Genomic DNA, 14,943 nt, shown 5'->3' on the forward strand with positions numbered 1-14,943 from the left:
GGGCGGAGAATATATGGCATTGCTAATGGTCGGATTTCACACGCCTGCTTAAGCAGACTCCTTTGACCAACCCGCTTCCTCTACGAACTACAGAATATGTGTATTTGTAGGCTGCATAAACAAACAACTAACTGGCTAGATAGATAGATGGTCGGATGGGAGATACTGGCCCAGAGACGAATAGATAGCCCTTCGGGGTCCGCACATTTGCATTGAGTGCGACCATAAATCAGTTTCATTCAATTCACTTAAGGACATTTTAGGTGCTAATTTCAAACTGCCCCACTGAGCATCCAATGCGCCAGCAGAAGTCAGTGACAAGTCGGTCAGATAAATGTTGTGAGATCGAAATTGATTGGCTTTTGGCGTGGAGATTTCTTAACTTAACTAGGCCACATCAATTATTTAGGCAATCAGGTTAGCCACCAGATGAAGAAACTCTTGACCATTGAACAAAATAGTAGAAATACGATATGTACAGCTTGATAATTATCTGTTCTTGGTATTTAATAATAGTAAACTGTTCTAAGAGGGGTAAACAAAATTCGAAAAAAATATTGTGTCGTGTTTTTTTTATACCTTAGATTTTTTATTCCCTGATTGAAAAAAAATAAATATACAAAACGGCAAACTTGCGCAGGATAATCACATCCGTCTATTTCTTGTTGTCACGAAAATATCACTTTTTCCCACACTGATTGCGCTCAAATTGATTCCTGAATACATATTTGCATTTGATTATTTGTTGTTGGTGATTTCTATGCAAAATTAGGCCAGTTTTTTGCCAGTCTCTTTGAGCGTTTGTCTGCATTTGAAATCGAAAGTATGAGTGCGAGTGCTGGTGACACATTTCATTTGATTACATTTCCTTCTTCAAAATGGTTGGGCATACATTGCCTACGGGAATCTACCTAACGCAAAGGTTGCCAAAAAAAAATTCGGTTATTCACAACAGGTGGGGACAATTCGAAAATCATTCATGTTTTTCAAGTGTGCCGCTCTGATGGAGCCGCTGATATGCAAATGCCTTCATTTTGCGGCTATAACGCGTAAAAATCTGCCAGATCCTGCCGAGAATTCGTGGCACATCCTCGCCTGACATCATGCACCCCACATCCTGTTCTCGTGTTTGCGGTCACCAAATTCGCGTTGTAAGCCAGGATATATACATATGTATGTATGTATATATGTTATATGTATGTGACTGTGTGGAAAACAAGCCAACTGATGTGGATGCAACCAAAAAAAAAAAAAAGAAAAAAAGGCAAAAGCGAGACAAATGGGGCAAAAGAAGTGAGCGGGTATGGGTTGCAAAAAATAAAAGCACGTAAAGCTAAGTTGCACTTGCGTAAAAGTTTCTTCACCCTTTTGTTGCAAATAAATTAAGTGCAGGCGACGTTGAGGCTTATTGGCACAGCTTTCGCTTATTTTGTAAACAGCGCAGAAATACACAGAGCACGACGCGGGGCAAGTGGAAAAGGAAAAGCGAGCAGGTGGAAAACCCCACTGGAAGCGCCGTTTCCGCTGTCAGTTAAGTCAAATAACGGTGAAAAGACACGGAGCTGTTGCAGCTACACAGCGAAAATAAACAAACAAGTGTTTGAATAAATATACCTAAAAATGGATTTTTAGAAAATGTAATTGAATTTAAGAAAATTCTAAGTAATCCAAACTGAAGAAAAATTAAAATATTCTCGATTCCCCAATATTTAAGTTGCATGTTGTTTGTAATCTATAGATTTGAATAAATTTGATCTGTTTCAAGAGCATCACATTTTAATTAATTCACTACGTAAGTATTTAAGGCACTTAAGTAACTATCAGATTTTTACCAGGGTTTCGAGATTTCGAATTCAACTAGGAAATTGTTTTCCGTGTACTATTACAGCAAACGGTTTTGAGGCAGGTTGCATTTTCAGCGGTTGTCAATGGCCGGGTGGCAGACATTATCAGTACTTCCGCAACCAGGGCTCGCGGGGCGTGGCGGTTGCCATTGGGGGCGTGGCAGAGGGCTTGGCAACGGAACTTTGCTGAACAAAACGGAAGTGAATTGTTTCGTGTCCCGGCGCTGCAAACCCTTTTAAGAAGGAAAGACTTCCAAGGGCGCTCAAACGGAGCTGATTGAATCGATCCATTCGACCGCAAGCACAAATGGTAAACAAAAATGGTGAAAAATCAGCAATAAATAATGCACAAGTTACTCATGCAAAATGTATAAATACATGACTCACTTAATTAGCGCTCACAGATTTTTAATGGCGTTAATTGCATGTCATAAATGACACTCTCCAACAAACAAGAAAGGTGCAACCAACCATCATCGGTTGCGTTAATAATCCGGCAAAAGTAGAATTTAATTAGCAACAGTTGCAGACGCCCAACGAAAGCGATGCAATCCGCAAGCTTAAAGTTCAATATAAAATGGGTTAAAAAGAATATTGTTGTTACTGCCATACGTTAGTATGCAAGTTTATTCGAGAAGCTAGTTATAAAGTATTAACATATAATATGAACTATTTATGCGTACCTGCTATGATAATTTCCCTATTACTTACTCCGACTTATTTTTCAGAAGACTTGATTCCAACTTCTTGCTCCAATGGCCGCACATTCGCACGCGCCCCCGATTTATTTTCCCTTCTGTGGCACTTTCAGCAGAGTTAGCTGTTAAGTAAATTGTTGAAACGCATGCAGCTATCATAACTTGAATTCCACTGGCTCTGCTCCTGAATGTCCTGTCCTCGCAGGACAAACTTTGCCGAGAGGAAGCGACAGTTGATTTAACACGAAGGCACATACATACACAAACTGCCGGAGTTGCAAACGCGTGCACCTGTCGTCAAAACTTGCATAAGTCATGAAAGCCCAGGAAAATGGCATACAGAAGAGGGAAAGCCAGGGAACATTTTCCACTTCCCTCCCCCTTCCCGTTTGCATTAAAATGTCAACTCGAGTGATTCCCAGAGTGTCCTGTGCAGGCAGAATCCCAAAGCCAAAAACCTCGTTCGAATCCGAAGCGGGATTTATGTGAGCTAATTAAATTTAATGCGCTTTGTGCCGCAGTACTCAATCTGCAAGGCACTGCCCTTCGGTTTCTTTAATTTTTGATCAGCTTTTTCGGACTGCCCTGACTGGGAAATTTAAGAACTAAGAGCAAGAAGACGAAGAAGAAGAATTTTACTTTGTCGGAAAGGCGAGCAAACTTTATAGGCTTGTTAGGGAAAACTTTGCCAGGGCGGCGTTTATTTTCGGCATCTCCAATGCGCCAGCAAATGAAATGAAAACGTGTCAATTTGCTTTTTGGCAGCCCAGACATGGAAGATGCGTGTCAGTTGCTCGTTTTAATTTCCTATTAATTTGTCAAGTCCTCGAAATTTTCCAACAACTTGATATTTTGATTTCCGAACTGCAAACTGAAAGTTTTCACATTTTGCCTGCGGCCAATTGATTGGAGATGTTGGCTTATTGAATGGCTCGCACTTTGTCTGTTTATGATTGAAAAACCCTTTTCCGCTCTTCCTTCGAAGAATTTACGGTCTTATTTATTATTTCGCTTTTATATGCTTATGTATGGCCCGTTTCGTTGTGGTTTGGTTTTTGGATTTGGGGCCGTCACTGGCAGCCCTCGTTTTTATGGCCATTTGACTCCGTTTTATTGTCACACCGCAGCGGAATGGGTCTTCCGACCACTTGGCCACTTGGTTACTTGGACACTTTAGAGTTGTCTTTCGGTGTCATAAATTTTGCCACGTCGGCCATTTTTGCGGCGTGCTGAGACATTAATTTGATGCCAGCAATGGCTGCTTACCGGGTTTCCGTTTCCGCTTCCGTTTACTTTTCCTGCAAAGGGCGGAGAACATTATTTATTTGCCATCATGGAAACTTCATTCGGTGTTGATTGGAAACTTGTATTACACATAGTATATGGACTTTTTCAATTTCGTGTGGGATGGCAGCGCTGGCAAAAACATAATTCCAAGTGCAGCTGAAGTTATGGCAGCCGGAGGAGCCACCAGGATCACACAAGTACATATACATACATATATATACGTTCTTGAAGGACGCAGCAAAATGCCAAACGCAAATGTCGCCAATATCCCAATGGCAATCGATGAAAATTTATAGAAAATTGCGCACAAATAAAATTTTACGTTTGTTTGCTTTTTTCATTTACGATGCCGGCAAGCATTTTTGCCGTTTTCTTAACCTGTTTTCTTTTCGCCTGCTTGTGGAAAATGTGGAAAATGCTTCTTCTTGACTTCTGGCCGTCAACTCGGTTTTCTCTGCTGCACCAAAGCGATTTGCATTTGCGATTGTTGTTCCTGTTGCTCAGCGGGGAATCCCATTGCTGTTAATGTTTACGATTGTCGTTTTCAATTTCAGTTAATTGAAACAAGGGTAACACACAGCAACGCATTAAGCCCGCTCCAAAGGGACCCTCACTTCTCCCAGCTCATATGAGCTTTACTTTTCGTGCGAATTTTAGCCATGTTTTTCACGCTTTCCAGCTTTTTCTTACAAATTTTCACTATTTTTTTCTGTTTGCCTTTCAGTTTGCAGCTTTGAACATTTTTTCAGCTGCAATAGTTTATTCCCCTTGCGCTGAAAAATGTGCTGTAGTGTTTTGTCGAGAACTTTAAGGGATAAGAAGGGTATTTCTCTACTGCAAGTCCTTAAGTGAACAGAACAAATAAAAAAAAAAATAAATAAAAAACAAATAAAGGCTTCTTAAGGTAAGCTATTTATATACATATGTCTAGCAATCTTGACCAGATCAATATTTTTTATACAAAATGTATCTGTAAGACAAAAAGGTATGAAGGTTGGTCTTAAAGGAATTTTTCTAGTATTAAACTCTTAAACAGACTTTACTCCAAAAATATTCTCTTTCTGTACTTCTGTTTGTTATTTGCCCTCATTTTGTTGCTGCTGCATAAACAAAGAAATTGCACTGCCACTAATTAAGTCAATTAAAAATTAAATAACTTTTAACTGGTTTCAATTGGGCCAGAGCCTCGAGTTTGGTTGCTGACCGCATGTTGTTATTGAATGACCGGCAAGTGTTGGCCAGAATTGCTAATTGCGGCCTGATGCAATTGAGTAACAAAGCAACCGCAGAATCCTGGCCACATCCACTCACATCCACACGATCAAACAAAACCATCTCCAAACTAATATGGAGTACAAACTACAGAATGGCAAAGCAGCCACTTTTGGGCATTAGCTTCCCGAAGTGCTATTGTCTGGCTGAGCGGACTGTGGAACACAAAAACTGCATATCGATAAGTAGTAAAAGTATCTGGTATCTGCACAAAAAAAAAAAATATACGAAAAAATAAAGAGCCAAGCGAATTTTCCACATCATTAGATGGCCAGCTGGGGAGCTGGTTCGCATTTCCCTTTCGGCTTTTTGGTAGCCGATGCATATTCATCACACGCCATATTAATCAACTCGATTTCGCTCTCCGCCGTCTTTCGTCCTTTTTCCGCTCTAAAATCAGCATTAAATTCAGAAAAGTGCCAGGATGCGTGGAAGGATGAGACGGGGTTGTGTTAACCTTTATGAATGAGCCAAAGAGCTTTCATTTGCCGGCTAGGGAAATCGTAAAAACGCTTTGTTTACATAGAACAGCGAATGCGAATGCTTTTTCTTGGCCTGGCCTACAGGAAAAGCTTTGGAAAGCAAATAATGGTAACAGTTTTTCCAGAGTTATGGCAAAAAGCTGGTGGGCACAGTTTACAACAGTTGAAAGCTTTAGCTTGGCAACGAACCATACCAAAAATCCATTGTAGAATGTCAAAAACGCTAATGCTTGGCTGATATCGTCACATTTAACCCAAAAATTATGTTGATTATAATTATAATATTATTACTATGAGTATTAATAATGTTATAGACAATAATACTACTAACCAATAAATTAGAGACAAGGCTCAGGTTTTCTTTCCAGACATGGTAAGTTTATTTTAAATGCCGGAAAACCTTATAGAAATGTACATAAATTCGTTAGCTGCAAAGTATCTTTTGCCTCAAATAAATATTATTTATAGGATTTAATAAGACTAAGACTACTCACAATTATCGGATATTAACTTCATTTTTGCTTAGTATAAATGCCAAATTTTTTGATACTACAATATAATATTTAGATACAAACACAGTTTGTTGAAATGTTCACTTATTCTATGAGGTTACCAGAACGTCAAGGGAAAGTATATGAAAGATAATGATATGCACACGAGCAATCACTCGAATGAATAGAATATATAATATTTAAAAATAGATAACAGATAGGTACAGATAAGAGATACTTAGCACTTAGAGATACGGCGGCGCTTTAAGGAACTTTCTTGAACTTCAACAGGCACTCGTAGAGTGTCAGTTGCCTGGTTTCTGGCATAAACATAAATACGGTCAAGCCGACAATAAAACTAAAAACACCGATCGTAAAAAAGAACACAGAAACAGTGATGTAGTGCTCAAAGGTGGCCAAAAGCAGACCCAACTGGAGCAATTGCTCTACGATTAGGATGCCAGCTAAGCATCTTGCCTTGTGGGCTATGCTAAAGGCCTCGGCTGTGTAGACTAGGGCGGGCACAGCCACGCCCCCAGCTACTATCACTTCGAATAGCAGCATTAGAAGGGCAATGACCAGTAAATTAATGTCATAGAAGGATCTCTTAACAGATTCTAAGTGATCGAACACTCCACCCACCATCACGATGACAACGCCTGCCAGGAAAAGTGATAAGGAACACACTTTTCTGCGTCCCTGCCAATCCACTACGAAGGCTCCCAGGACACTGCCTATAAGGCCAGCGAATGCCAGCCAGTACATGCAGTTCATATCGCATTCGAGGCCATGCCAACTGACGACCACAAATGCTCGATTATAGCTCAAGGACACGGCGAGGGTAGCAAAGCATCTGAGTAGCAGGACCTTGAAAAAGGGCAGGATACGTCGGGCCCAGACTCTCCAATCGGCCACCGATTCTTCCGGCTCCTCAACAAAACGCTCCCAATCTCGAGCGCTGTGCAGTTGCCTGCAGTCTTCCCGTAATCTTACCAACTCGGTGGTGGATTGTCCGTGTAGAGCTTTCAGGGTCTCACCCACAGCCATATCTCGTTCCTGATGCAGCAGAAGTAATGGTGACTCCAGGCGATGAGCTAGTGCCAGGATAACAGCTCCCAGCCCCAGGCCGGCCAACACCATTCCATGCAACTGATCAATGTGCATCTCGTATCCTTGCGTATCCAGTGGCCTCAAATTGTGCCACACGCGAGTGTAGAACACCTGCATGCATACCCCCAGCCACAGGAATATCTTCTCACAGCTGAGGAGCATTCCTCGAATCGATTTGTGTGCCACCTCGGATCCAGTGACCAGTGCCTGAATCTGGGTTAGCCCATAGGCTGCACCAACACTGACGCTACTGTAGCAGGCGGCCAGAAAATGCTGGGGAAGAACTACATTCAGAATGCCAGCTATAATCATCAGGAAGCCACTGGAGGTCTGTCAAATACAAAACGATATTAAACAGAAAACTAATAAAAACTAATTTTATAAAAAGATAACACTTAGATATTGAAAAAAAAAAAAATTATCTAATGAATCTTAAAAGCGATTTATTATATATAACATCCATATAATCAGCAAAACAAATATTTTTCTACCACTCCAATTTTTGTAGCGCATTAATTGCGAATAATTATTCTTTTGTGTAACCTGATTTAGCACTTCGGAAATCCCAACAACCGATCGATCAGCCCTCGCTCACCGCCCAGTGACTATCGCCACTTAATGACCAATGCAGGTTGAACGCGGTTGATCGCGTTATCAGTTTATTGGATTGATAAGCCCCTAATGGTTAAGTGTGCTAATGGTCGCAGAATCAATTATTGGTGGCATAGAAAAGGGCAAAACTGGGTGGAGATGTTGATTGGCAGCGGACAGTGTAGGTTGTGATTTATAGGAAGTTATAAAACTACTTACATATGCCACATTTTTGGTGACACGCTGAACAAATAGGGCTGCCAATAGGGCGCCTACGGCAGCTCCAATAAACCAGCTCATCATCAGATTGTGGGTATTATGGTTGTTTAAGAATTTGCCAGCAGGAGTATCGAAAATTGACCAGGCCAAACGCATTCCACAGCCCACGAAAACAATCGACGCTGTTGGTGATTGAAAATGAAGGTTAAAGAACTGGATACTCTAGGGTTTTCTTCACTTTTACCCGAGGCCATGGACTGGAACTGAAGGCGGTATTTCCACATTAGCCGGATCCAGGACAACTTGGCCTCCTCCTCAATTGTAGGCAGCATTGGCATTTTACTTTAATCACAACAACAACGCGTAACGCAATAAAAGCCTAGGGACTTAACAATTTTTGGCGACGTTTCCGTTTTTTAATTATTTGTCCAGTTGATTTGTTGATTGTTTACTCGAGACTTTTTCATTGGAACCGCTGCTGGCTTGTTTGTCTTCTTGAGTATGTCATTATTTTTGCACTTTGTGGTCACAGTGCTATTTGGCTAAAAAGCAAAACTCACACTTGTCGGACAGCCAACTCGCGAACGCGACGAATCAAGTTAACCGACTGTTCAGACGCCGCTTGATAAATGAAGGAGCATCGAGCGGTTATTGAGCGAGCACCTCGATTTGGCCAGCACTTTCGATAAGATAACAGTGGGCCGAAACCTTTTGCCAACCTACTTATCGCTCTGATTACTGGATATAAATAAATTAATTAAATTTGAATTTGTATGAAGGCAAAAAATCACATGTGTGTGTGTATATGAGCCAGACAACTATGAACACTATTGACGCAAAGAGCGAAAGTTGATTTGTTAGAGATGCGCCAATTGTGAGTTACATTAATTCTTGGGTTTAAAAATATTAAGTTTTAAGAAATTTCTACAAGTTTCATAATATTTATGCCTTTAAATACTATTTTTTATTATAAATGGAAAAAGTATCCTCTGTATGATAAATAAATCATATATAAAATAGCACGTAATTATTATATTTATTAAATTGAATTAATTTCGGATTCACAATCTTGAAACTTGAACTAGTTCCCATTCTAAATAGGGTTTATTTGATCTATATAAAGTCCAGCAAACATATATGAGGCCCGAATCTTATCAAAGATGTATGGGAACCGCTTTAATTGCCGTTTGGAAGTAAGTCTTTTGGCTCGCCGTGCTTATCTGTGAAGTTTATACCATGGTGTTCCCCATAAGTATTATAACCATTAGCTCCATGATGATCGGCACAAAAGAGTGCAGCCAATAGCTAACCAAATCTGTCCAGTCACTTTAGCGCCGATAAGACAACGTCACACTCCCACGGTTTCTTATTAGGATTTCAGATTTATTTTGCTAGCGTTATCTTACGATTATATACATATGTGCTTCTATTTACTGGCTAGGTTCGAGGTGCCTACTTTCAGGCTGGTGGAATTACGAATTCCTGGAACTTAAATTGCGCTTGTAGGAGAGTGGTATCCTTCGTTTCGGGCATGTACCAAACACTGAAGAGAAATCCTGCTAATAGTAAGCCTCCCAGGATAAAGAAGTACAGTGCCACATAACTGCTATCACTGCCAATTGCTGCGAAATCCATTTGGCGGAGGAGCAGCTGGACAATTATCTCCAGAATATAGGTGATTGCAATGCAAGGCCTTTTGATGCGACGTGGGAAAGCCTCCGAGAGATAGGATGAGCTGGGAGCGAAGGCTATGCCGGCAAATAATTGGTAGATGAGCAGCAGCCACAGGGCCATCCGATTGCCCGAGAATGTTAGTGGATGGCTTCCCGCGAATCTGCTGGCTAGTCCACAGGCCAGGCATCCCGAAATGACCAGTCCCAGAAGCAGCGGAATCTTCCTGCCCAAGGAGTCCAGGGCAAAGGAGGTCGTGAAGCTGCCCATCAGTCGCAGGAAACCAAATAGCACATATGGACCAGAACTATCGCCGTACACCTCCGTGCTCGTCCATGCCAATGTGAAGGCCACCATCACGCTCAAGCTGAGAGCGTATAAAGCCCTTAGCACCGACAGGCGCACGAGGGCGGGGAGGGCGTGGCGCCAACCCATTGATCTGTGATGTTCGACATAGGTGCGATGATCCCTCACTTGGTCGTAGGTCTCAGCAGTCACAGCTCGTGGTCTTTGAAGCCTGCTCAAAGCTTGAACGGCACCCTGTTCATTGCCCTGCTCCAGCAGGTCCACCGGGGATTCGATGGATAGCAGGAAGGCGAGCAGCAGGGCTATGGAGCCCAGGACTCCACTGAGCACTCCCTGGAATTGCTCCTCCGTAAAATCACTCTGAACATCCCAACTATGACTGCACACGATCTGCACAAAGATGCCAATCGTTGTAGGCCACTGCTCAGCCGCAGACGTGGTGGTTCCCCTCTTGTAGAACACCGACAGTTCACCTGCCATGGCCAAAGTGGGTGCGATGGCCAGTCCGTTGGCCAATCCATTCATATATCTCCCTGCCAGCAGGGCGTCCAAGTCCATTCGGTTCACCGCCATCACTATTCCACCTGTGATAGTGATCAGCGAACAGAACTCCTGAAGGGATAAACAATAATTTCATTTACAGCAGTGCATCTAGTCATCTAGATATATTGAAGCAAATATATGTATTATATATTTTTATCGGCACAAAAGCCGATATATTGAAAAACAAGACCTTCTTTCTTACCATTAATGTTTTGTAGGGAAACCATCTGCTAAAAAATCCACCGAGCAGGGCCCCAATAATGGCCCCAATAAACCAGCAAATTTGAACATGGTTAGTAACTTCAAGTTCGGAAAGCGAACTGTCAAAACCAATGCTCCATGCTATGTGAACTCCACCGGTCAGGAATATAAGGGCAGCTGTAAAAAAACTAATTATTAACATATATTACACATTTGAAATGCAGAACCTATATAGTTAAGATTTCTAAACATTTTTACTAAAGATAAGAGGTTTCTTGACAGCTTGGATGATATTTTGAACTTCAGTGTTATATTTGGGGTCATGGAGTACACATAATTCTATTATCTATTATTTTGAATTGTTGTATTTTGTATTTTTTTGCTGACACTGAAGAATGAATCATTTCTGACTTGGACTTCACCCTATCCAAAATGATGGGACGTGTATTTACCACAAGAATAGGAAGATAGGCAAATTCATAGATATATTATGATTTATTACTGCCAAAAAACAATTTATCAACATTGAAGAGTATTATTGTACATGTAATTGCATTTTACTGGGAAGTACTATGAATACTCAGGAAGTGGCATTTCTCTTACCAGCTCCAACTGCATTAGCCTGCGGCTGATTGCGGAGATCCCGATTGCAGCATGGACTTGTCTGTGAGTTTTGCAGGATCAGCTCCCGCTGGCGATCGGAGTTCCTGTGGATGTGCTGTTCCGCATCACTATGGATGGGTACGACATGGAATCCATCGTCTGGAGATGGCCGTTCGGTCTGCATCGGACCTTTTGTGGTCGAACTCACGGTGATGACTACACGCCGTGTTTTTCGGTTCTTGTAGGTGAGCGTGTTGAATAGGTCCCTGGTTTATCTATCGGCGGTCAACTAATCTTATCGGGTATTGATTGATAAGTGGGTGGTTTGATTTTTTGGGTTTCCCTATCTTTTAGATAGCTTCTTAGCATACAAATGCCTGTGAAACGAGCATGTGTTCTGTGGGATTTGTGTGTTTGCTCACATTGGCAGGTAAAACTACGATTGCCAACCATTACCTTCGGTCTCTCGCTTTTCAACTCTCAATCTCTTTTAGTTGGCCAAACCCTCTTTCATTAGTTTACGAGAAAGAAGCAATTCGGTTTTCCATTGTCCAACATATCAATGAGAATTGTTTTGTTGACAGTTCGAAAATGATATCAATAGCTGAAGAAAATTACGATTGGGAAGTACAACGCCTGGAGTGCTCGCTTAGCGATAAATATTTATTATCTTTGGAATGACTAAAGCGGTAAAAGAAGTATTTCACCAACTAGAAACCCATGCTGATGAATTTACTGAACTTATCCTGGGCCTCCCTTAAAGTGGTCCTTCTGGTTTCCGGCAGGCAAACGAGGCCAAAGAAGAAGCCAAAGAGATAGAGTCCTCCCATGACATAGAAGTAGTTGGCTCCGCCAGAAGAGCTCCATCTGATCAAAGTCAACACCAAGAATACCAGCATCTCTCCAATGAAAGTAAAGGATATAAAATGCTGCTTAACTTCCAGCGGGAAGGCCTCCGAAAGGTAAGGCGATGTGGCTGTAAAGGCGATACCGGCAAACAGTTCAAAGACCAACAACATTATGTTGTTGCCGGTATTATAAGTAAAGATATTGAACTGGCCTGCCACCACAAAGGACATGACACTGCAAACGATGAGTCCTAGAAGTGTGGGCTTCTTGCGACCACAGGATTCCATGCAGAACGTGGCTATAAAGTTTCCCATCCAGCGGCAAACGCCGAATCCAATGAACCAACCCACCGAAGGCGATACATATCCATACGGACTGGCAAATGAATAAACAAAGCCGATCATTACAAATTTGGAAATGCTCATGGCATTGAGACCGCGAAGGAAAACGAGTCGGATGAAGGTGGGCAGCGCCTGTCCGATGCTCTGACCCATGGAAAGTTCCTTGTTCTGGGCCAAATACTTCTTGTGCTCCGCCAGCTGCTCGAAGGTTTCGTTGGTCAAGGTATACGGCCTCTGGAGTCGTCTCAGTGCGTCAATAGCTCCCTGTTCGTCATTGTTCTTGGCCAGCATGATTACCGGAGACTCGATGCACAGTAGAGAGCCTATAATCAGGGCCAAAAATCCATATATAATACTCAGCACTCCTTTCATATTCTCCGCCGAGAAGGAGTTATACGAAGGGTAAGCCGTTGAGTTCCACGTGGAGGTGTATATGATCTGCAGAAAGATTCCCAATCCAAAGCACATCTGTTCGATGCTGGCTGAGACCATTCCTCTCATATAAGACACTGAGACCTCTCCGGCCAAGGCCATGAATGGAGCAAACACCAGTCCATTGGCGATTCCATCCAGATAGGAAGCCGCCAACGTGGCATCGCCACTATTCTTTGTACTGGTAGTCAGTATTCCGCCAATCATCACCAGAAACGAACTGAAGATCTGTTTGCAATGGTCTAGTTAATGAAGTAATTGTTGAAGTATTTTATATTTTATTATGTTACTTACCAAGACATACTTCTTGGCCACATTGTTTATGAGAAACCAGCTGATCACAGCTCCGATAATGCCACCAATGAACCAGGCTGCAAAATTATGCTCAGTGGTTTTATAGTGGAGTACTCCTCTGAATCCAATGCTCCACGCAATATTCATACCGCCAGAGACGAAAATGAGACCCGCTGGAGATTAAACAGTGGTTAGTTCGCTAAGTGTAAAATTGTACTATATTTAATTTGGTAGTTACAATGCATATATATATAATATTACTTTAAAATGTCAAAACTTAAAAATCTTTTTTCTTTGACTCACCTGCTCCAACAGCATTCGATTGTGGCTTGTTCTTCTGATTACGACTGTACCAGCTGTTATTTACCGTGATGGTTTGCTGGGGCGGATTAGGAGGTAGTGTTGCTTGTGGTAATCCGTATCCTGGTGGTGGACCGTAAAACTGTGGGGGATATCCTTGTTGAGGTGGCGGTGGGTACCCTGAAAATCCAAACTGTGGTGGCGGAGGGTTCCACGAATGTCCCGGCTGAGGATATCCCGATTGGTGGTGTCCTGGTTGTGGAAACCCTGGCTGGGGAAATTCGGTATGTGGATATCCTTGCCGTGGATATCCCTGCTGTGGTGGTGCAGTTGCGAAACCCATCGGCGGAGGATTCTGTTGTGAAAAATTGTCGTTTCCCATTTTTTCGTTCGTGGCTCGACCGTCCTAGTAAATGGTCAATTTCGAACTGGTTGACGGAATGTCTGTAACTGTAGAATTACCTATTTGCCATGGGACCAAAAATATAATTGAGTGCTACACAGCTTATCACTTCTCTATTGATAAGCTGCAAATGGCCAGCGATAATAGCGGGGGTTCTTATCAAAGCGTGGTCGTGCATTTTATTGACCACTAAAAGGTGCCTCCCACGGACTTAGCTCATTTTTAATCAGTTTAATCATACATTACTACGGGCTTAACAGTTTTCGGGGGATTTCATGTATATTTCATCGATGCAACTAATTGCAATGATGGTAAAGGGCACTTTCCTCGAGAAAAGGGTGGTAATTATTTCATTCTCACTTTAGACGGTAGTAAGATAGTAATTTTAAAAGGCGGGAAAACCATTTGAACGCCAATTAAATAGTTATAAATAAAGTTATATGAAGATAAGATTTAAAAAAATTGGGATTGTTTGAACTTTAACAGGAGTAAAAAATTATTTGCTTTCAAAATATTGTAATGATATTTAATGTAATGATTGTTTGTCATATAGGAGCAAATAACAGTTCGTTGGAAATTCCCTTCAAATAGAAAGCCATATAGTCAATACCAAATCAATACGTTATTGATAAGCTGCAAATGGCGATATTAGCAGAGCGTCGTATCAAAGCATATTCGTTGGTTTTATTGCCACTAAAAGAAGCATTGAACGGATTTGGTTTGTTTTTATAACAGTTTAATCAGGTAAACATACGTTTCTAAGGTGCTTCCCAATTGTGATTCTATTTTATTACCAATGTTAATATGCTTGAAATTTATTACGCTTCCACAAAAATATGTTTTGAATGTCTCATCACCTTATCATACGGTAGTATTAAGATAATAACTATTTATATGGCTGTTGTAAAGCATTATAACTTAGGTTGAAAAATATAAAAGCGAAAAAACAAGTTGGGCGCCGAATAATTTATACTTAATAATTTTATATTATGAATGATTAAAAAAC

The 14,943-nt window shown here is 41.4% G+C and overlaps 4 protein-coding genes across 5 annotated transcripts in view; 1 reads left to right on the forward strand and 3 right to left on the reverse strand.

Moving 5' to 3' along the window:
• Nucleotides 1–14,943, forward strand: part of dpr6 (defective proboscis extension response 6) — a 164,710-nt gene that overhangs the window by 106,153 nt on the left and 43,614 nt on the right. The gene's annotated exons all lie outside the window — the stretch shown is intronic.
• Nucleotides 5,944–8,597, reverse strand: CG14160 (uncharacterized protein). The gene is made up of 3 exons (NM_140123.3): nt 8,239–8,597; nt 7,995–8,176; nt 5,944–7,514 (listed from the first exon to the last, which is right to left on the reverse strand). The coding sequence occupies exons 1-3, from the start codon at nt 8,330–8,332 to the stop codon at nt 6,339–6,341; spliced, it is 1,452 nt and encodes a 483-aa protein (NP_648380.2). The 5' UTR covers nt 8,333–8,597; the 3' UTR covers nt 5,944–6,338.
• Nucleotides 9,367–11,543, reverse strand: CG32053 (uncharacterized protein). The gene is made up of 3 exons (NM_168394.3): nt 11,319–11,543; nt 10,717–10,892; nt 9,367–10,583 (listed from the first exon to the last, which is right to left on the reverse strand). Exons 1-3 carry the CDS (start codon nt 11,500–11,502, stop codon nt 9,453–9,455), a joined length of 1,491 nt encoding a protein of 496 aa, NP_729587.1. The 5' UTR covers nt 11,503–11,543; the 3' UTR covers nt 9,367–9,452.
• On the reverse strand, nt 11,965–13,935 carry CG32054 (uncharacterized protein). Its single transcript, NM_168395.2, has 3 exons — nt 13,538–13,935; nt 13,235–13,407; nt 11,965–13,168 (listed from the first exon to the last, which is right to left on the reverse strand). The coding sequence occupies exons 1-3, from the start codon at nt 13,914–13,916 to the stop codon at nt 12,029–12,031; spliced, it is 1,692 nt and encodes a 563-aa protein (NP_729588.1). The 5' UTR covers nt 13,917–13,935; the 3' UTR covers nt 11,965–12,028.

Source organism: Drosophila melanogaster, chromosome 3L (genome assembly GCF_000001215.4).
Source record: "Drosophila melanogaster chromosome 3L".
NCBI classification, from domain to species: domain Eukaryota; kingdom Metazoa; phylum Arthropoda; class Insecta; order Diptera; family Drosophilidae; genus Drosophila; species Drosophila melanogaster.

What these genes read in the sequence shown, in the direction of transcription:
- CG14160 (NM_140123.3), bottom strand. Translation starts at nt 8,332, where the DNA reads ATGCCAATGCTGCCTACAATTGAGGAGGAGGCCAAGTTGTCCTGGATC. An exon ending in GTTCCAGTCCATGGCCTCGG is followed by an intron (nt 8,177 to 8,238) that starts GTAAAAGTGAAG and finishes AATCACCAACAG; the next exon opens with CGTCGATTGTTTTCGTGGGC. An exon ending in TCACCAAAAATGTGGCATAT is followed by an intron (nt 7,515 to 7,994) that starts GTAAGTAGTTTT and finishes TGTATTTGACAG; the next exon opens with ACCTCCAGTGGCTTCCTGAT.
- CG32053 (NM_168394.3), bottom strand. Translation starts at nt 11,502, where the DNA reads ATGCAGACCGAACGGCCATCTCCAGACGATGGATTCCATGTCGTACCC. An exon ending in GGCTAATGCAGTTGGAGCTG is followed by an intron (nt 10,893 to 11,318) that starts GTAAGAGAAATG and finishes GTTTTTTTACAG; the next exon opens with CTGCCCTTATATTCCTGACC. An exon ending in TTCCCTACAAAACATTAATG is followed by an intron (nt 10,584 to 10,716) that starts GTAAGAAAGAAG and finishes TTATCCCTTCAG; the next exon opens with GAGTTCTGTTCGCTGATCAC.
- CG32054 (NM_168395.2), bottom strand. Translation starts at nt 13,916, where the DNA reads ATGGGAAACGACAATTTTTCACAACAGAATCCTCCGCCGATGGGTTTC. An exon ending in ATCGAATGCTGTTGGAGCAG is followed by an intron (nt 13,408 to 13,537) that starts GTGAGTCAAAGA and finishes TTTAATCTCCAG; the next exon opens with CGGGTCTCATTTTCGTCTCT. An exon ending in TGGCCAAGAAGTATGTCTTG is followed by an intron (nt 13,169 to 13,234) that starts GTAAGTAACATA and finishes CATTGCAAACAG; the next exon opens with ATCTTCAGTTCGTTTCTGGT.